This window comes from Rhodnius prolixus, unplaced genomic scaffold, assembly GCF_049639745.1.
Source record: "Rhodnius prolixus isolate KJV_2025 unplaced genomic scaffold, Rpr scaffold_4, whole genome shotgun sequence".
Taxonomy (NCBI): domain Eukaryota; kingdom Metazoa; phylum Arthropoda; class Insecta; order Hemiptera; family Reduviidae; genus Rhodnius; species Rhodnius prolixus.
The window spans coordinates 5,395,792-5,419,258 of record NW_027411614.1 but is presented as its reverse complement, the minus strand read 5'-3'; the positions used below and the strand labels follow the sequence as shown (position 1 = coordinate 5,419,258).

General features: G+C 34.8%; 1 protein-coding gene across 1 annotated transcript in view; it reads right to left on the bottom strand.

Annotated features, from left to right (window-relative positions):
• Positions 1–2,872: 2,872 nt before the first annotated feature.
• cmpy (crimpy) overlaps positions 2,873–23,467 on the bottom strand; it is a 161,646-nt gene continuing 141,051 nt past the window's right edge. The window contains exons 3-4 of the mRNA XM_074131804.1: positions 14,224–14,418; positions 2,873–3,273 (exon numbers count right to left, since the gene is read on the bottom strand). Coding sequence (XP_073987905.1) covers positions 3,212–3,273; positions 14,224–14,418 — 257 coding nt within the window. The 3' untranslated portion in view covers positions 2,873–3,211. The remainder of the gene's footprint in view (positions 3,274–14,223; positions 14,419–23,467) is intronic.

Genomic DNA, 23,467 nt, shown 5'->3' with positions numbered 1-23,467 from the left:
AATGGATGATGAAAAGAAAAATTTCTATAATGAGCCTATCATTGAGAAAAATCGAAAGCAGTTGAACGACCCGATGAGCAAAAGAAACTCTGATATTTATCATGAGATAGAATTAGTATTGGCAGCCGCAGATTTTGAGCTATAGCCGTTCAGTTCCAGGTGTTCTGCTGGCTGTACATACACAACTGGCATTCTGCCACCATTATCCTGCCGGTCTCCGTTTGCCAGCGCCATTTACTCAACCCGCACTCACACAGTTTCTATCTAAACAAAACCATTCTAAAATTGAATTCTTCCTTCCTTGTGGCGCTATCTAATTCAGTTAAAAGGCATTTCAAGGTTATTATCTACCCCCATTGGCCTCTTTCAGCAACCTTTTGCGTCCATTTATAGTCAATTCTTAATCGCGTTGCATTATTATATTGGATAATGGTATTTGATTGTCTCAAATACAATGCTGTTAAAGTTATTTTGATTTTTGTCCCTTTTATATCGTAGTTCTTTGTTTCTTTTGAATGGCTTTTCCATTCAGTAGGCATTGCGTTAATTTTCCGTCAATATCTTCTCTCCTGATGTTCTTGATCTCGAACCCACCCTCATCAATAAAGCAATCAGCAACGCTGATACTAGGTGGTTTCCCTATGTTGGTCGTTATCTAAAAGTTTTAACTAACCTTCATTCTCTATTCTGTTCACATTTCTAGGCTTTTCTTTCAATTCCTATCGGCTCCTCAGACTCTTTTTCCTCTAAGCCTAGATACCTCAACTGTTCCTAATCTTTAACTAACATACTTCCCTATTTTTAAACAATATATATTTTTTTAAACGATATGACGATGCGAATTTTCGCTTAGCAACAGAACATTTAAATCGGTTAAAGCTCAGTCCCAACTCTACACGTTACCTCTCTATCAAACAATGAACTTGATGCAACAGATTTTTCGTTGAACTGGATTGGATTATTTTAAAGACGAGTTCGCTATGTGGGACTTGGCAAATTGGACTTAGATCGTATTGTATTAGAAGGGCGGCTCCACCAAAAAGGGGAAGGAACGCAGGCAATCCAAAATGCCCATTGTTCCCCGCCTCACCCCTCATCTCATCAGAGATACCGGGGTTTTAAAACAACAAATCCGGCTAAAGGTTGCCAGATGCCAATACAATAAACTAATAAAGTAACTAGTAACAGGACACTAGGGAGCATGGCGACTCAATCGCCCAGTGCACTGAATAAACCTAGAGAGTTCTGGTAAAGATTACCAGATGCCACAATCTCCGGTAGGGAGAGACATTTGACCTTCCGAAGACGAGAAATCTAGTTTTAGTATAAACTGGACACACCTCTACAAAGTGCCGCACGGTCTCATCGGAATCACCACACCCGGCGCAGATTGGCGAGACTGGGTAAGGCCGCATTTAAAAAGATGGTACGCTAAATTCGCATGTCCACTCAACCAATCTGAACCAACTGGCCGGGATCCGGGACCTGCTAAAACCAACTATAGCCGTTTTCGATTGGCCAAGAATTTCCTTAGCCTGACGGCAGTCAGCTCGGAATCCCCACCGTTTCCGATGTTCTTAGATTGGACTTTCTTTGAACTTGGACTTTGCTGGTAGAGTAGGATATTGCTGAATCCCCCATGAAAGAATCATAGACCTATTCAACAGCCTTTACTTGCCCCGTTCAACTTATATTTATGTATCGGTAAAATAAAACTAGCCTTACTTCCAAAAGATGGGCTCTTGCCAAGCCCTTGAACGGAAGTACCTCTAAAGATAATTTAAAACTGACACTTCTAACTTAAGAAGAACAAATAAACAAATTAAATTTAGAATAAAATAAATGAAGTGTATGAAAAAGTAAGAGATAACAGCATGCTAATAAAAAAAAAAAGATGTTGTAACAGCTCAAAGCTCTATAAATTTAACATGCATTAATCCAATTGAATTTAACCAAAAAATTCCCCTTTTCAAAGATGAAGAATAGAAAAAATAAAATACATGAAAAATGTGCTTAAAAAAAATAGACTTCGAAGGAAAAAATGGCAGAAAATTTGAAAGAAAAAAGCAATTTCTACGAAAAAAAAATTCAAAAGGGAAAAAGGGGGAAAAAAATGAAAAGCAACAAGAACTTATTTTAGAACATAAAGTAAAATAAAATGTGACTTTTAAATGCTGCATAATAAAATGCAGAAAGAAAAATCAAACTTTGTGCTTTTCTTATTATTTTTATACAAATATAGTTTAAGTAAATAAGATATTTGATCGGGTAAGCATCCAAAGATACAGGAAAAAATAATTTAAACTTACGAGAAAATCTAGATATATAATCTCAAATGTACTTTTTAAATGAAGAATTAATGCAGCATCATTTAATATGAATCATCTGTTCAGATAAAATTAACTAAAATCAAGTTTCTGTATAAAACCTAAGTGTATTTACCAAAATTACTAATAACCTTCTTTACGTCATTTCCTTGTGGGAAATAAATTTTCTTCTTTATCTTATTGAAAATTAAAATCCAAAAGGAAACTAGAATTTTCTTTTCTTTTTAATTTAGAGAAAAATGGATGATAATAATTACTAAATAAAAATGAAAACTCACAAAGTTCACGAAACAATTCTTTTTATTAGAATATATGCTTTTTGAAAATATACAATAATATTATTGTTTTATATATTATTATCTTTTGAAAATATATTTATTTATAGTATATATATATATATATATATAAAGAAAATTTGCTTTTCATTTATTTATTTATTTATTTTACAAAAAAAAGAAAGTTAGAATTTTCTTTTTTTAAAAAATGATAATAATAATTAAGCAAAGATATTTCAAAATTAATATAATAACGATAACACAAAAAAAAAAATATCTAAATCTATAACAAAATGTGAGAAGGGAACTGAATTTTAATCTACATAATTATGAACTTTTATTAAAGTTATACATACATTGAAAAAATATATAAATTTATTTTAAGACAAAAGTATTTTTTTTTTCAAAAATAAAGTTAAATGTATTATTTAATTAATATATATATTTTTTTTTTTTGTATAATACATTTGTATAATACATATATTTAATTTAATTTTTTTTCCCCCACTGTCAAGCTCACAATTATGTAGATTTTATTTCTGTGTTCTTTTCTTTTCTTTTCCTTTTATTGTAATATTTTATACATACGAATTCCCTTCTCACATGATATTATTGTCTGGCCCATCGCGCTCCTTTGCTTCGTAGGTTTATGGTTAACCTATTTTTATATCCTGGAACAAACAATATGAACAAATATTTTCAGTGAACATAAATTATTAATTAAAAAAACAGAAAAAGCGAACAAAAGAGAGGATGAGGTTTTAAGAAATAAAAAGAAAAAAAGATTGAAAATAGTGTCATTAATTATTTAATTTAAATATTTCATTTTTTAATTTATTTAGTAATTTACAATCTGTGTAGTTCTATAAAACTATTAAATAGGAAGTACGTAAGATAAACTGGTGCGTGAAAGGCAAGAGGAAAGGAACTACCCAGTGGTAGCACTCTCTGTAGGATAATAAATGATTTAGACTGCAAGGAAGTCGGCGAGGAGTATTGTTAGGGATGTCAGAGCAGGCGAGAGACTGTACGAAAGGATTAGTGCAAATGGAAAAAAGCAAATATGGACTTTTGGTATTTCGTGTCTTGACGAGTTGCTCTATGAAAAGAATGTTGGAGGTCGTTGTGAAGAGTAAGGGTACGTTTACAACGGAGCTGTGAGCATAGATGATAGCGGAGATGATAGCAGTGATGCATCAGCGCTTATAGAATAACCTAGTACATTCTTATGTGAGCGTGCACAACGAAGCTTCGACTAGTGACTCATACGCGCTGCTATAAACGAGCATAGATGATAGAATTGCATTTTTCATTTTTCTGCTAGCTGAACTCCAGTATCGGAGCTTCAAAATGGACGTCGAAAAATTATTTAGTGCTGTCTTTACTCATTATTTTTGGTTATTATTTTATTATTTACTTTTAAACAATATTTTGTTTTTTAAATCGTGCTTACATTTATTTTCATGTGTATTTATTTGTTTCTTTTCAATCAAATCATTACTAACTTAAGAGTAATCACTAGTTTTTCTTCTATGGTTATAGGATTTCCATGACAATTTTTCAAAAGTTTTCTTAATTTTGACCTTATTTTTTCTAAAATATAGTCGAATGTGGTTAGACCCATCCTCACATATTCAAAAAAACGATCCGGATAATTTCTAAGTTCCTTATATAAATAGTGAAATTCACCCAAAGTACTTCATTTTTTATTTATGGGATGTACATGATATTTTCTAAAGCGTTTTTTCTTTAAAATATACCTTTTTGTTGCTGCTGAACATAAAAACTCTTCTTCACTTCTCGGACATGTTGCATGTATCACAGCTCCGTTGTGCACACTAATCAGCGATTATATTTTACTCTATCAGTTATCATCTCTGCTATCATCTATACTCACAGCTCCGTTATAAACGTATCCTAAGGGTGGAAACATAGTGGAGCGGCGAGCAAAGCGGCGATGATAGTTGCTTCTCAGATATCAAAGAGACCGACGAGCAAAGAGTAGCGTGCACATAGTGACCGAGTTTAGTCGCGTTTCTCCTTTCGACGAGATATGATGGAGAGGAATTATTTCCATACGAAAATTCTTCCTTGAAAATATTTGGTATTTACAGCAGCTTAGAAGCAGGAGCTGCAAGTGTTTATGATATAAACAAGAGTAAACATGAACACGGTGAATTCCATCACTTGTACCAACAACTTCGACAGCATCCTGGCAAGTTTCATGCGTATTTTCGAATGTCTGTTTCAACATTTGATTACATACTAGCCCAGTGTTGAAGGCAAGTTAATCAAGAAAAGGACGAATTTCAATGTTAACCACATTAATCCTGTCCCATTTCTTATCCAACACAAATCGGTTGTGATGTAGAAGATCCTTTTGGTCCCACAGAGATTTCTTTAAAAAAAAAAACTTCACCGATAAGTGAAGCAATAACACCATTTTAACCTTTAAAAATTGAGCGCGATGAGAGCGAAGAAATCAAACATGTCACAACGTGTTGCTCTACTCTCTTTCTTGGTAGCGTTGCTCTATCTTCACTTTGCTCCCCACTATGCGCGGTCCCATACGATTAACTTGTGTTCGTTTTCGCCGCTTTGCTCTTCGCTATCATCGCCGCTTCACTATGTCTCCAGCCTAAGGTTAGTCACGTAGAAAAGAGCGTCAACGATAGATATGTCGGAGTAGTTTTGACTGAAATGCCTGTAAAGTCTGTAGGTTTTGGCTGAACCTTACATCTCTAATGCGGAAGTCCACATAGGCTAGAGGATAATGTTGTATATTAAACGTTTGAGTTCTATAGGCAATTTGGAGCGTCGACCAAGTAGTCCACAAAGCAGTTTCTTCTCAAGTTTCGTCATTGCTTGTCTTTTAATTCTAGTACGTACGAGGGTTACACGTGAGTCCTTTCTCTACGAAGAGCCCAAGGTAGTGCACCAATTAAATATTTAATTTGTTAATTATTTATCTCTAATTAATAATTAATAATAATCGACTATTAACGGAGATAATGAAAAAATAGAATAAATAAATAAAAATGAAGTTCCGTAAAAACTTTGGGGTGGTTCCTACGTCATAAAAAAAAATTTAGACTTTTTAACAATTATTCGTAATTTAGTTACTCTTACCCAAATATACAAAATCAATGTTTTAACAAAAAAAAAAAAAATGCTAATAACTGCTAACATAAATTATCTTCTTTTTGTACGTAAACGGTAATTTAATGGTTCCTGTAAAATGGTAATCATGTTGTAAAATGTAGTTTCCTATTAGGTGGAAAAGCAGCAATTTCCGTCTAATAAACTTTAAAATTATGTTATCTCCTGCTTAAAGGATGTCGATCGATTAAAGTTAATAGTAATTAATGAACGGATATTAAACTTCCACAAAGACAAACAACTCTCTCATTGTAAAAATTCTAGTGCTTCCTAAATAATTACAATTTTTTGCCTTTTTTTTTATTAAATAGGAAGTGGGGCAACAAACCGGAAGATTTATGTCGGCCATACTTTTTGAATAATAGAAGCCATTATTTAATTTGAACAAAAAATTTTTGTAAAAGCAATTAATTAACTGGCAACTTATGACTTGAATTGGCATCACTGTTATACGTATGATGGCATGATATTAGGACTTCCTATTTCCGTAATGAATTTGATTTTTTATTCTGAAAACACCAAATAGTAAAGCGGAACTTCCGCTAAACCGATAAATTTTTTTTCTCTTTTTAATTTTACTTACATAATTATTTATTCTATTATTTTCTGTAAATATGAATATATAGTTTTCGTGACCGCAAATTGTTAAACTTAGGATGGAAGATTGGCGAGGAATCGGTCAAATAAAAAAACTCGTCTTTTTGCCAACGTTTCGACAAATATAACTCAATTTCTGTAACTCAACCAACCCGCATAGCCACGCCTGAAGAGGACAATATAATTCGTCGAAACGTTGGCAAAAAGACGAGTTGTTTTATTTGACCGATTCCTCGCAAATCTTCCATCCTAAATTTTCTGTAAATTTATAGCGCCCTTTATAGTATATTGGTGCCCTTAGCTTTTTTTCGGTGCACTGCTGGTCTCCAGACAGTATTCTCTCTTTACAGACAACACTGTTGAAACAGTGAGCTGTAAAAAAACTCCTAGGAATAGAAAAAATAATTGGTAGCAGCTGAATTCGAATCAGGGATCTTCGCGTCGAAATCCAGTACACGCTGACCTCTAGAGTCAAATTCCTTCCCTCGTCCTATATATTCTATTATTATAAAATTTTAACTTTAAAGGGATACATCTATCCCGATAAATAAGTTCCGCGTTCTGTTGCAAAGTGTTAAGAACCTTACAAATCAAGAATTGATAAATGTTAGATTATTTTTTTAGAAGATTAATTTAAATGAATTTAGAGTAAAATTCCAATCCAATGGAAATCTAAAAAAAAAAAAAAAAATCTAAAATATAATGAATCAAAGTTAAAATTGCCAATTAAAAAAAATCTGGATGAAATGGAATATAATTTTAATTGGTATCTCTCTCTAATTTAGTGACGTTTCATGGTAATGGTAGTAATACCGAGTAATAAAATAATATTTAATTTTTATTTTAGTAGCACATTAAATTGGATTATTTAGTTACAGTAAGATTGCATTTATTACTTGAAACTGCATTTATTACTTTAAAATGGGATGCTGGATAATGAGCAATATTATTTTATTTCATTTATTTTTCGGCTTTATTTATTTTCAATGCTCAAGTCATCCGATGAATTCAAAACACTTTTACCTATTTCTATGATATAAACCTCTGGGAACTAGTACCCCCTCATTTTAGTGCTAGAAGTGCAGTTATTTATACTCTGTCTTCGTAATTTATTCATTAATTGTGTAAAAGTGCATTTGCAACTGTTTTACAAAGCGCTGCAGTCCATAGCCAGTGCTGGGACAGTCTGTGTAACGTGAGAATACTGTCCCGGAGGCTGAACTGAAAGAAGTTTCGAGCGCCAATGATCTTAAGAAGTTTACGCGCCTTAAATTAAAAAATACAAAATTTAAAAAATAAATAAATAATTCAAATTTGAAGGAAATAATTCAAACTATTTTTAGAAATGAACGAAAAATTATTTGTAATTTAGAGTGTTTTTACCATTTGTTGCTTTTATATAGGTATACATTTTTTTATAGAGTCATAAAAAATTATTATTTACGAGCTGAGGTTCTTTATCGGCAAACATCAAGGGAAATTTCATCTCACTTTGCATTGATTTTGATAATGACGAATATACGTACGTCACAACTTCTAAAGAGGTTTATTAAGGGAATAAAATGAACGAGAGGGTGGTTACTTTTGAGTAAAGGTTAGGTTTTCATGCGCCATATTAGAAATGAATTTTTATTACAGTGGAGTCACGGTTATCCGTCACCCTTTTATCCGTCTATTCCAATTAACCGCCGTCACTCTCCTCAGTATTTACAAAATTACAAAAAAAAACCAAAAATTATTTTAAAAAGAAAACTTTCTTTTGAGATTTTCCCTTTGTCTTTTAGGTACATACTCGTGTCCATCATTCGACAGTTTGTGGGTTTTTTCCTAAAAAAGATCAACCACAAACAAAACCGCCCACAAAACCGATTAGATGTCGCAGACATTGTATTCATTAATTTTAATACACAATAGAATGAATTGAATAATGAAAGATACCTGCCCTTTAAGGCTTAAGCGTATAAACGTATAAAATATGTATACCAGTTAATACAAAGTTTTATACACGTTAAACAAAAGAATCTGGAAATTTTCCTGTTTTTTTCCCATTATCCGTCTATTCGACTATCCGTCACGTGTCCGGTCCCGGTCATGACGGATAACCGAGACTCCACTGTAATTAAAATGAGAAATACGCCTAAATTGTTTGGAAATATTGGCAAGAGAGGCGCTATCGAAGTGCCTATTTTCCGCTACCGGTCTTATTTTATCTGAAAACCCCTCAGCAAAGTGTAGCCACACCTAAGAAGTAAATAAGCTGTAAATAATATTTAACAAGTTTTTCCTGTAGGATTTTAAACTATGCCTATACTTTTTTTTTTGCTTTTAATTTTTTAACCTAAAGTTAGATGTATATATAAATAAAAATAAAAATTTACCTTGATCAAACAATCTCCTAGTAAAGCACACAAAGTGAAAGTAATACTTTGCTTTTTTAACTGACTGAAGTAGCTCTTTTTCCACCCCTCAAAACTGCCTGACGCCCCTCGCCCCCTAGTGAAAAAGCCCCGGGGGGCAGGCAGGCTTTTCGTATGATTCCCTATTCTATCTAGAGGGACATATACTCCAGGGTAATTTGCATTTGTTCCTCTATGCAAATACCTAGAGATTTAGCATATTTTTAATTCCCATAACGTTGCTTTCATTAGTAAAATTCCTGTACAAGAAAGAATCCTTATAAAAAAAAAAAGGAGAAAGGAAAAAAAAGTTATGCATAATATGGAAAAAGGAAAAGGATAAAATGTATTTTATAAGTGTTATCCAGAAAATGTAAATTAAATGTATTTTATTGCCTGTTCAAACTTGCTCAAACGACTTTATCTTCTTACTGCCACTCTCTGGATTCAAAATTCATAAATTTTTCTTTAAATTTGAAAAATTTACAAAATTATTGGGCCCCCTCTGGCAGAAACCCCTCTAAAATATATTTCCCAAAGCAAAATGTTTTCGAATAAAAGCGATATGCATTCACACGAAGTTACTTTGTTTATGAACTTTAAATGTAATGGAACTTGGTGTTGAATTTCTTTGTGGCTGGAATGGGGTGGGTCTATCCAGGATTGGCGCTCCGGAACTTGAGTGAATGCAAGCGTTAATACAGTGAATTCACTGCTCATAGATCGTTAAAGTGGAGGGCTGACATACGTAGTGCTAACTCCTCTACTAAAGTATGTATAGCGTCAATACCTATAAAAATGCAAATCCACATCACTTCTTAAACCAAAGAACATTTCACTCACAAAGGTTCACAAAACGATAATATTAAATGATTGTAAAACTTCCCCATAGTAGGTGTTAGAGCAGAACGTCGCTTTAATGGTACGTAGGGGAGCCCTAACCCTTTGATCCTGCCAAATTTTATCCAAATCGGGCTAAGATTTACAGGGTTATTGGTAATAATAATTTTTGGAAGGAGGTCTCATATACATGGGGATAACTCCTCTCCCATTCAATATAAACCGTCGTGACCCCTATAAAGCACATCTACATAGAATTCCAAATCGAATGACACCTCATTCATGAAAATCGGTTCACGCGACTAGGCGCTACGTTGTTTACAAAAAAAAGGTAACAAGAAGAAGAAGAAGATTTTCTGAAGATGCCGTTTTCGCTCATTTTCAGCAACTTTTTTCTCGAAATCTATTATGTCTGGGTTATTGCCAAAAAAATACAGATATAAAGTAAGATACGCCCGATATTATAAAGAAAATTTGGGAATTTTATCTTTTATAGAAAAAGAGAAAAAAATTGTCAAAGTTGGGTGTTTTTCAACATTATGCTTTTTCGGGCAGTTCTGACGATCAACCCTTATACAACTGTCCCCACTGGACAATTTTAATATTATATTATCACTGATACTATTTCTCAAATTGTGTTTATTAAAATTTTTGTCTCCTTAAATTTGTTTTCCCCCGCAGGGGGTCGCCGTTGATTGCAGCTTCCTGGGTGTGTTGCAATCCCACGGGTTCCTAGCACCACAGTACTTTATGCACTTTAAATATACATTAGGGACACAATTAACTTGCGTTATACATTCACGTAAACAAGCACATTAAGGTACATACACTACACATCCAAAAGCTACTCTCCCTTGGAGATAGCTGCGACAAAGGGAGTAAACCCTTCAAATCCAAGGTCCTCCATTGTATCGGGGGTTGGGCGTAGAGCCACCATCTCTGCGCTGCAAAACCTTAATACGAATCGAAAGCTTAATTGGAAAATTAAGGAGGCTATGGCCCTTCATCAGCTGTAATGCCAAGGAAAGAATTTATAGAGGATGATTCAGTTTATTTCCTGCCTTATACTAAACCAAATACCTTTTAACTTGTCTTAGACTAATAGTAAACATGGTTTAATATTGAACAAGGTTATAGTAACAATAAATAAGGGTAGATGTTCATGTGACGTAGGAAAGAGAAGAGCCTTTGGTAGATAATCAAATTCGCAAGGAAGTCAGGTTTAAATTAACAGTAACTGGTTTTGGGCGTGTTTTGAACAGCAACCCACGTGTCTGGAAGCGGGAGAAAGAGAGAGAGAGAGAGAGAGATATGATAACGCCCGGGGAATTACCATAATCCCACCCCTCCACTCTATCACCAGTCCAATCCTCCAATCTATCCCACAATATTCACAAACGTAAACTTATATTCCCAAACACAAGCGTTCTCTGTGTAGAGAAACAGGAAATTGAATTGAAAGGATATTCAAATATTCTTAAATGATTGAGAACAATTCTATTTCCTGTCTGGTGACGTTTCGATTGGTATAAATCGATATAACTTGCTCACGTTCCCAATGCTCTTTCCAGTAGGTGCTGGAAGATTGATCTTTGCTGAATACAAAGATGTATTCAAATCACAAAAAAAGGATTGGATAACTTCTTCTTTTTGTTTTTTTTCTTAAAGAATTGGACAAGACACTGTACATGATATATTGGGTTAAAAAACAATCACGTTATAAATCAGACGATTTTTTTTTCATTTTTTTTTTTTATGACACACAACTTGTTACTTTCACTTAAATTAATGTATTGGGATCATGCCAAATTGAGTTTTCAGAAATATCTGAGGTCCTCTGAGTTCGAAAGAGAGAGAAAATAAATGGTTTTCAGAAAATAATGCGCTTTAACAAAATATCTTCAAAAACAAATAATCGCAGGACGCTGAAAGATTATATTTCGATTTGATCTCATCAGGAGATCCGACTGAGATACGTTAGCGATCGAAGTCCTTCGAGCGGAAGTCCATTTTAATAAATTAATTTTTAATTTGTTTTAAACAACTTCCTCCTAAGAATAATTTCGCTAAATTTCTATACCAATTACTAACCAAGTACGATATCTCAGACTACATCTTGACAAACGACTACCATGGAACCCACACACGAGACTCAAACGAATTGACCTCAATCTGAGGTATAAAATGTTGAAAAGGCTACTCTTCAAACGATCAAACACTATGTTATATTCCGCTCTACTTGCCCCAATATGGACGTACGGAATACAACTCTACGGAAGTGCTAAAAAATCGAACATCAACCGACTTCAAACCTGACAGTCTAAAAGTCTAAGAACAATAGTTAACGCTCCCTTCTACGTCTCCAATCATACAATCCACTCTGATCTCAATATTCCTCTCGTTTCTGAAATAGCCCCAAACTCGATACACAAAACTCTACACAATCATTACAACCCTCTGATCCACAACATGTATACTACAACACTTCCTTCAAATCCACATAGCGCAGACTAAAGCGGCAGTGGCCACGCGACCATCTCAACAAATAACGCCGACCTCCTAGGATGGTTGCTGTGTAAGCTTGCCAACGTGGCGAACTTAACGGCTTCCATCACTGGATGGTCGTCGTTCACTCCACTCACGCCTCTTGGCGCACATGCACGTGTATGTAAGAGCATATATGTGCGTGCACGTGTACGAGGGTCGTTTGAAAAGTCCGTGCAAAGTCAGAGAGATAGCACTACTGGCGCGTATCGAGGTTATGTTTAGTTAGTAGCATCTCTTGGAAGAACATACACCAAGTTTCAGCCAGATCGGTCTATTTCTTTGTGTTTGGCATTCGTTTGAATCGAGGAAGTCGAGTGATTTTCAAAAAATGGACGAAAAAGAATTTCGTGTGTTGATTAAACACTACTTTATGAAAGGCAAAACGCCTCAGGAGACTAAAGAGAAGCTTGATAAACATTATGGTGACTCTGCACCTTCGATTAGAACAGTTTATAAGTGGTTTCAAAATTTTCGGAGTGGCCATATGGGCACAAGTGACGCTGAACGTTCTGGACGCCCTGTTGAGGTTACTACTCCAGAAATCATTGATAAAATCCATGATATGGTGATGGATGACAGAAGAGTGAAGGTGCGTGAGATTGCTAGTGCTGTAGGCATCTCGAATTTTTGCATCAACATTTGGACATGACAAAGCTATCCGCAAGATGGGGGCCGCGATTGCTCACGCTTGACCAAAAACGAAATCGTGTAAAGTGTTGCAAGGACGGTTTGCAGCTGTTCCAGAAGAATCCGCAGGACTTTAAGCGTCGTTTCGTCACTGTGGATGAAACATGGATACATCACTACACTCCTGAGACCAAAGAACAATCTAAACAATGGGTTACCAAGGGGGAATCTGCGCCAAAAAAGGCGAAGACCGTTCCTTCGGCCGGAAAGATTATGGCGACTGTCTTTTGGGATTCGCAAGGAATAATCCTCATCGACTATCTGGAAAAGGGTAAAACTATTACAGGTGCATATTATTCATCGTTATTGGACCGTTTGAAAACCGAGCTGCAAGAAAAACGCCCACGATTGGCCCACAAAAAAGTCCTTTTCCATCACGACAACGCACCAGCTCACACCTCAGCAGTTGTGGTCGCAAAATTAATGGAAATAGGGTTCCAACTCGTTTCACATCCCCCCTATTCTCCAGACTTGGCTCCCTCGGACTACTATTTGTTCCCCAATATGAAGAAATGGCTGGCGGGAAAAAGATTTTATTCAAACGAGGAGGTGATTGCAGAAACGAATGGCTATTTTTCAGACTTGGACAAACCCTATTATTCGGAAGGGATCAACAACCTAGAGCAGCGTTGGACGAAGTGTATAAGCCTAAAAGGAGACTATGTTGAAAAATAAAAAAGGTTTACCCCAAAAAATTAAGTAGTTTTTATTTTTGCACGGACTTTTCAAACGACCCTCGTATTTGCGCCATTTCCTTACCCTCATCTCTTTTGCTTGTTGTATCTATTACAGTTGCAAAATAAATAAATAAATTAAAAAAAAAAAAAAAATCGCAGTAGATAGATGTATGGAGATTAATAACTTGTATTTGAATTTAGGATTCTTTTTTTTTAAGGCAATTTTGTGGATGGAAGATGTTGAAAATGTCATCAGTTTTACGATTTGGATGAAAAATAAAATAATGCCAATTTTTTTTCAGGGGGCTTTAAGTACCAAATTAGTTGTTGCGGACGGAGGCAATTAGCAAACGTACTTTACTATAAATTTCTTATTACCATTAAATAAAATCCAAGCCCTAGACCGGATATCGAATCTGCTAACCAACAATACATCTTAGCTTTGCGGGTCTCGCCTTGAATGTTCAAAATTGAGTTTTGTCAAATTTTTGTTTTTTTTTAATCTAAATGGACTAAATTCGTAAATTTAGCTACATGATAAATAGAAATTTACTAAAATGTATTTTTTAAAATCAATCGGCTTTTAATAAATAAATTTCAATGATGAAGAGTTAATCCATATATCCATACAAAAAGAAAAAATGCAATACATACTACAAAAAAAAACAAAAAAAACCGGAAAGAATGCACTATATTTGAATTGCAGTTGAATATTTACCTTCGATATCCCTTTGTCTAGCGTGCTGTTTCATTACAGCTAAATTGATAGCACACTCTGTATGATCGTGGAAAGTATAGGGCGGTGCATCCGGTGGACAGTGCGGAGCTGTACCACATTCACATATACCGTTCACCACATTGCAACCGGAAACCCGCACTGGCTGTTCACATATCGCATCCTGTCCTGGAAGGCCTGCACAAAATAAAATAGCATTTTAATTTAACTGAATATATAGTATATATTTATTTTTTATACATATATATTCGAAAAATATTAAATAAAGAGTTAGTTTTTATTGAAATTTTAAAGCTTTGAACTGATGATTTTAAAAAATTCTGATGAAACATTTACAATGCTCTTTCACTATTCTCAGTTTTATTTTAAATTAAAGTTATCAATTTTTTTAATAAATAGATCATAAAACTGTCGATAAGTCCGAAACAGGAAGAGTGTATACTGGATTGCAACACGGAGATCCACGGTTCGAATCCAGCTGTTGGCTTTTAGATTTTTTTCTCTTCCTAGAAACATTTTACAGAACACTTTACGGTGAAGGACCAGTGTTTGTCTATAACGAGTGTACACTTTCCGGTGAAATCAGCTGTGTACTAGAAAAGGCTCCCGACTTTTTTTGGCGCGCCTTAAATAAAAAAAAAAAAAAAAAAAAAAAAAAAATCCGAAATCATACTTTTCATATTATTAAAATAAACTGTTTTATTTTATTATTTTTTTTAGCCAAGGAAAATCTGATAGATTAATATAATGTATATTTGAATGTACAATATAACAATTAAAGTAATTAATTGACTAAAAAATCTCACCAAAATAATAATCACAATTACATTTGTATTCGCAAATCTGCATCAGTCAAAAATCGGCACATCAGCTTCATGTTTTCTGTCACTCAAGTGTTCCGTATTCCGTAAATATGCGGAAGTATTTCTGTCTGTTGTCTATACGCTTTATGCAGTGCATAATTGCATGTTGCACATTGTCCTTTACGTGACATACCTCGCAGTAAAATAAGTACAAAAGGAAGAAAGATTATTGCCTATTTCATCATAATGTTTTCATTTGTTTTATTGCTAAGCTTTTGTCCTAGGGACTAAGCCCTATCTTCAGGGCTAGGCCATTACGTATAATTTGTTTTACATTGTTAACATTAAAGGTTAGTGTGTCTTCTATCCTGACAGCTGTTTAGGTACTAAATCTGGTCGATTTTAAAATCTATGATCACCTCTTACTTCACTAAAGAATCATCCATTCTAGACTAAAAGTGAATTTTCTGCCAGATTTTCTCTTAGCCTCTGTTACAAGAAGTTTTACTCTTCGCACACTTCCGGTTTCCTATCTAACACGTTGACCAACTTACTTCTTTGTCAGTTGCTAATCATCTTGGAAGCATTCAGCCAAGGCTGTGCTATATTAACTCGGTGATGGACTACCGATGTAGGCCCAACATTATCTGTTAAAGCGGCATTAAAAGAATGTTTAGGAATTATACAGGGTGTATACGGAGGAGTGGTCGAAACTTCGGGTGGTGATTCAGCAGCTCAAATGCAACAAAAAATATTCTCTTCACTTTGGCCTGATTTTAAATAGTGTCCAAGATATTTGCATTTTTTTAACTTTTCCGTCGATAAACGCGTTTTTCACCATAAAAACGGCCGTAACTTTTCTATCCTTTATCCTACAGCAAATCTAATTATTCCAAACGAAAGAGCATTAAATTTCCTATAAATCTGCTTAATCCAGAGTCTCAAAATGTTTCTTATAACAATGAAATTTTTACTTCAATTTCTACAAAATTCGTTCTCGATGATTTTTGTTAAAATTTTCAACTGCATTTTTTCAATGATTAATGAATCAAGGAGTCACATAATTTTAGAAAAAGTTGCGCATTTATTGAGCTTCAAGATGGATTTTTTTTTTTGTTTTTAATAAAACCCTATATCGAATAGAGGCGTAAATGCTGAAAACTGGGATTTTGCGTAACCGACTTTTCACTTCTAATTTACTCGAATGTCAATTTTTGGAGAAGGAACAAAAAGAAAAGTAATCATTTTAGTTTTTAACAATTATTATTTAATAAAATGGAAGTAAAAAATAAAGTAGCAATAAAACGCAGTAGTTGACTACAATTGTTTGTACAACTTATTTTAATGAAATAAATGAAGTTTTTCTTGATCAAAGTTAATTAATAATAATTCAAAAATAAAATGGTTATTTTCTTTTTGTTCTTTAATCAATTTTTGCGGAAGTAATTAAATCAAAATTCATTTATAATCCAACGCTGATTGAATGAGATGATTACGCGGGAACGAACTCCTTTCACCGGAAACCGTCTTATAAAAAAGAAAAGAAAAAAGACGCTTAATTGACCTAATTTCGTCGGAAATGGCTTAAAAATTTAATTTATACTTTCAATTTAACAGTTCAAAATTTTACTTCTGACAAATACTATCTATGTTCCAAAACTTGAATTTATTTAGCATGTCTCTCGATTTTTCATTTTATTTTTAGGCATTAAATTTTATTATTTTTTTAAAAAAATCGCTTTTATATTCGAATTAATATAAAATTAAATTATTTAATTGATTAAATTCTATAAAAATTGATGCTAATCGAATAAATAAAATATTAAATTTAATTCAACGTTATTTAAAACGTCAAGTGTTACGAGGGTCGTTTGAAAAGTCCGTGCAAAAATAAAAACTACTTAATTTTTTGGGGTAAACCTTTTTTATTTTTCAACATAGTCTCCTTTTAGGCTTATACACTTCGTCCAACGCTGCTCTAGTTTGTTGATCCCTTCCGAATAATAGGATTTGTCCAAGTCTGAAAAATAGCCATTCGTTTCTGCAATAACCTCCTCGTTTGAATAAAATCTTTTTCCCGCCAGCCATTTCTTCATATTGGGGAACAAATAGTAGTCCGAGGGAGCCAAGTCTGGAGAATAGGGGGGATGTGAAACGAGTTGGAACCCTATTTCCATTAATTTTGCGACCACAACTGCTGAGGTGTGAGCTGGTGCGTTGTAGTGATGGAAAAGGACTTTTTTGTGGGCCAATCGTGGGCGTTTCTCTTGCAGCTTGGTTTTCAAACGGTCCAATAACGATGAACAATATGCACCTGTAATAGTTTTACCCTTTTCCAGATAGTCGGTGAGGATTATTCCTTGCGAATCCCAAAAGACAGTCGCCATAATCTTTCCGGCCGAAGGAACGGTCTTCGCCTTTTTTGGCGCAGATTCCCCCTTGGTAACCCATTGTTTAGATTGTTCTTTGGTCTCAGGAGTGTAGTGATGTATCCATGTTTCATCCACAGTGACGAAACGACGCTTAAAGTCATGCGGATTCTTCTGGAACAGCTGCAAACCGTCCTTGCAACACTTCACACGATTTTGTTTTTGGTCAAGCGTGAGCAATCGCGGCACCCATCTTGCGGATAGCTTTGTCATGTCCAAATGTTGATGCAAAAATTCGAGATGCCCACAGCACTAGCAATCTCACACACGTTTACTTTTCTGTCATCCATCACCATATCATGGATTTTATCAATGATTTCTGGAGTAGTAACCTCAACAGGGCGTCCAGAACGTTCAGCGTCACTTGTACCCATATGGCCACTCCGAAAATTTTGAAACCACTTATAAACTGTTCTAATCGAAGGTGCAGAGTCACCATAATGTTTATCATGCTTCTCTTTATTCGGTGATTTAATTATGTAGGTTACGAGACAGTAAGAAGATGTTTCGAAAGACGCTTCAGGGAGGATAAATCAACATTCATTTAATTAATTAATCTAGGAAACTGTTTTAATTAAGAATAATAGAATTTTTTATAAAGTAGGAGATGGGAAATATTAAGGAAAATGTTTAATTTTCGAGAAAATTCCAAAACAAAAAATCATTTAACCTGCCCCATTTCCTCATCTGTAATTTTCCAGCAGCGCGAGATCCTTTATTTCTTCTTATATTCTTCAAATATTGGTTACTTTGCTAATGGCATAATTTAGAATGCATTGAGGTACAATGAACTTAATTATTTTTCACTTATTTTGTAAACTCACTACCACGGACTTTTTGTGGGTCAAGAAAAATGGGGCAAAGACTTGAAATGGGACGGAAACGAGAGAGATAGAGTGTGAGTGGTGGTTAAATGTAGTAGAAGCCCCCAAGTTGGGGTAGCCTCAGTCTAAGAGAAAGGTCCCTTAACGAGCCGTCGTGTAAACAGGTTAATATTTAGAGAACTGCTAGGGGAGAAGTTAACGCTTAACAAACTATGGCGACATAGGGTTAAAGCTACAGCTAAAGGAGGATGACGTAACACTTAGCCCACCGCCGGTTAGTTTGCCTTTATCTTTAGGCATGCTCAGGTGATCTAACAGCCCACTTAAAACATACATAATGCCTAATTATATTTAATGTTGTTTTACCTACAACAGTTTGTTTTATAACCAAATTTTGTACCTTCTGCTAACTATTGCCTGCAAACTTTAGGCCATCTGTTAGAAATATTTGCACATTCTTTGGCCCAAGTAGATGACGTAGGTAGTTATGGTACAATCAGCTTAATTCGTGTGCACTAAGTTCTACCCGGTTATCCAATAAAATATCTATTCTTTGTTTTTTTCCGTCGTAGAAGCATATTTATTGTATTCCTAATGTTTCGAACATACATCCATCGTCAGAGGTTTATTAACCAGTTTGGTGTAGTGATTTCGACTTCACTTATGTTTCTACACTTTCTGGCTCAGCACCGGATTAATCTCCCTTACCAGTTAAGCGAACAGTGTGCGGAATTAAAATCAGACAATGACGTGTGTATACACGTCAAACGCAGGGCAAAACAACCAAAAAGTTTACAACGTCATAATATAGTCACTGCAAGCGACTTTTTCTGCAATCTCTGGGGCTTGAGATTACAGAGCATTTTGTGCTCATTCAAAATCTTGAATCGCTTCACGTATACATTGCCTAGTTAACGCAAGAGCTTTAACAAGGAAGAAAAGAGCATTGAATTCTGTGCAAAATGAAATCATGCGCGTACTGAGGTCTGAACCTCTAACTAAGGTAAAAACGGCATTGCACAAGGGTTGAGAGCTTCTACTTGTGTGCGTAATTCCCAATCTCTAATGCGGAGACCAAACATGTACCAACCACTTATCATTTGGATGGCTCCCTCTACCCCCTCCGTATAAGATACTTGGCAGTTCTATTGGTAAGATAAAGGAAACATCCCACCAAATAATATTCTTATTGTATTTCATTAAAATTTCGAGTTTTTATAGTTAATGGCAATTTTATATTTTTCACAACGAGTATACACGTCGAACGTACCGTAACAGAGATTTGGTTTGACGTGTATACAAACGCGCTTAACTGGTTTAAGTGATGAAGGAATCAGAAACCGATTAGGGATACAATAAATTTTCGTTTTACGAATAAAATCATAAGATGTTATTCAGAACTGCCAGCCCTTACCAAATTTTCATTAATTTCCATTAATTAGGTCAGCCAATTAGTAGCATGAAGAACCCAAAGCCCAAAAATTCCGTGGTTAACTACTCGCGTCTTAATCTGCTACGGAATTATTCCAAGATAGCTGGACAGATTATTCAGAGATAGACGAGCCTAGATCTCTTACCGGGCGGACAGAACTTACAAAAACTTGCGTCCCATCAACTTGTCAACAAAAAAAAAACCCATTGGCGTTGTTGTTTTTTGTAGGAAACAAGACAAAACGGCTCTTTTGTGAGTTGGGGGTTCGAGTTTAGGGGGAATAAAAGGTTCAGGTCTACAAAATGTACTCAGGAGATTCTCTCCTAACTCCTAAATCTAACCAAATGAGCAGAGCTGAAGGAGTTGCTCTAATCTTGTAATTCCTAGTAGCAACCCTAAGGTACACAGTGGCCTAGTCTATCTAACTCACAGTCTCGAACTTTAATCTGAAGTGATGTAGTCGCCTATTTTATTCAGACGGGTCTTAACGTCCAACCACCCAATTAGATGTCGTGGGCGGGTGCCTATTCTTTACTATTAACATTTTATCTACCAAATAAAAAATAACTAAATCCGGGATTCGAACTGGTGATCTCCTATTTAAAATTACACGTTTTATATCCACTGCACCAACGTGCGCCCCAAATTTAATTTGAATTTTCTTCTTCTTGCACAGTCATCCCAAAGTTGGCGATTAAGTGGGGTATATATATTTCTGTCTTCGGATGTTCTAAAAAGGTCACTTGGTCATTAGACACCAGATCCTGCCCTAATGTCATCATCCAGTCGAGAAAGCCGACTTCGTTCAAATTGTTTATTAACTATTCCTTACTCTTTTAGGGCTTAAAATATCTAGTCTTCCTGACATCTTCGGCGTTTTCCACCATGCGAATGCTTGAAAATAGCACAGAAAGCTCCAAATTTGAAATTTACGCCAATTGTTAACATCGTTGGCTCTCTCAAACAAGTTCTGCAATAATTTTTTTTTTTTTTGTAAATTTTTCAAAACACACAATATAAGAACTACTTAGTATTTATGTGTTCTGTGGGAAATCTTACAAAACATTTTCCTATATAGAATTAGAATTAAGACATGAATTTGTAATGAATTATTAGGTAAGATGCCTCTACAATAACATTGAAATAATTAATTTAGATAATTAACTACCGCAGACATATTCAAAGGGGTTTTGTGAGGCCAGATTTTCACTTCATTAGACGGATATTCATTAGTGGGGATAAATAATTAAATTCATATTATAATCAAATTATTGACAATTAATAACGTTAACAAGGACTTATTTCTCTAAAGAAAAACAATAAAATTGTAGCAGATCATTTCTAGATCATTTTGCAGAGTAGCCGATACACAGACTTACTTCACTTGACGAGGATTTAGAACTTATTGAACGACACTTTGACAGCATTTATTAACTTCCGACTTATCTGTACATCGCGTATTCTTACCATTATCTAACTGTTCCAGAATTTTGTTTCTAATTTTTTTGATTCACATGGAATCCCCCATACTAGACTGAAAAGACAAGAAACTAAGCAACGCTACAGACTTCTCGCCAGACTACTTGACAAACGTTCGAAACTTAACCTACATAACAAAAGACTCTTATATCTACTGTTACTGCGACCTATTTGGTCATACGGCATCCGAAGTATGGGGATCGACTAAGCGTTCCAACTCACTACGCCTCCAGGCATTACAGTCAAAAATACTTCGAAAACTTCTTAACGCTCCGTTCTATGTATCTAACCTCACTATCCATAATGACCTCAAAATCTCTTTCATTACTAGATCTTGCTAACACTCGTTTCTTCAAATTTCATTCCACTCTACAGCAGCTCACCCTAACCCTCTCATACGAACACCTATCCTTCCTCCACATTACCAGGGTAATCCTCTAAGGAGATTGAAGAGAAGATGGCCTCGTGATCTTCTCTTATCGTGAGAGCAAAGCACGTTGCTGGAGTGGCACCACTGGGTGCCTTCTCCAATCATGATTTTCTTCTATTTATTTTTTCTTTTACCATATTTGCTTGTTGCAACAACTGTTACAGTGGTAAATTACAATAAAAGATTTTTTTTTTTTGAAATATTAATTAAATAAGATAAATTTAAAAATCTATTTAATTAAATGATTTAAGGCGCGTCAACATCTAAGGTTATTGGCGCCCGGAGCTTTTTTCAGTGCACTGTCGGCCTCCGGACAGTGTTCTCTCGTTACAGAAAACACTGTCCATCACCGGACAGTGTTTTCTGTAGGAAGCTCCTAGGAAGAGAAAATCTAAGGGTCAGGTCAGCAGCTGGATTCGAACCCGGGACCTCCGCGTGGGAATCCAATATGCTAACCGCATATACATCCACCCTTACATCCTGTTATTAATGTAATAATTAATCCAAGGGGAGGAAAGATTATTGCAAATTTTAGACAAGCTTAGTAATTTAGACAAGATAGTAATTTGTATTAATGTCAAGCTTTTGACCTAGGGTCTAAGGGTCATTTTTAGGAATGTACAGGGCTCAATGATAATATTAATATATAAATAGGTTCAAAAACATTTATCGTATAAAATTGGGGGTAAAAATTCCGCTCAATAAAGTTGCAGATCCTTTTAAAAAAGAGAAAAAGAGAAATATTGAAGAGAAAAATATTTTCACAAAGTGTACAGCAGAGAAAGCAGTAGTAAAAAAGAAAAGATTGCAGTAAATTTTTCTCTTTTTACCAAAAAGAAGAAGAAGAAGAAAAAAAGGACGTATAATACAATAAAAGGAGATAACAAGAACGTATGGTCAAAGTAGAAAGTATATGGTTAGTTTAAGCGAAATAAATACCAAGAGGATATAGAAATAATATAAAGTTGAAGAAGAAGAAGATATGGGAAGATAAAGGACTGATAATTCTCCACAAAAGGGACAATAGAGGAGTAGATATTCGACGTAAACGATTTTTGTTGGAACGTTTATTACAAAGAATTGTAACATTTATTGTAGTGAATAGGACGGACAAGTAAGGAGGGGGGGGGGTAGCGGCTTCTTCAGCTTGGGTATCATACAAAGAAATACCAAGAGCAGGTTAAAGTTAGGCTGCTGCCTGTGCATTCCATCTTGTAACAGAGATAAGTGGACAAAGTAATAGGTAAATCGGACATACTCGTACTTCTACGTGTTAGTTTTGGACGTCAAATCGCTTGTTCCCGAACACTTCGTACGAATCACTCTCTGCGCTATCACAACTTCCGCCATTGTAGATGCAGCTGATCCATTGTTTCTGTTATATTGCCTCGAATACCTAGCGTGTAACATCCGGTCTTTTCCTTACAACGCAACTTGTATCCAAATTATCTTTAAACTCTTATTTCCTCTAATATAAATAACGAATTCCCCTAAAAACGAAGTAGTAGTTTTTACATCTCCTTACGTCTACCAAGTAAAAGATGCTGGTTTTCTTCTGTTTTTTTTTGTATCCTTGACCCTGTATCCTTGATTGTATCCTCTCTTCGACTTTCATCCTCATCTTTTTGAAATTCTTAAACCTATTTTTGTTCCCATAAATAAAAAATAACATAAACAGTAATTGAAAAAGTAAATCGATTTTCACATGTTTAGTTTTTCTCGTTCATTTACATCATATATTTTCACATCATGCATATTGTATAATACAATAGTATATAATATTAATTCAAAGTAATATACATTTTATTTATTTATTTTATTTATTGTAT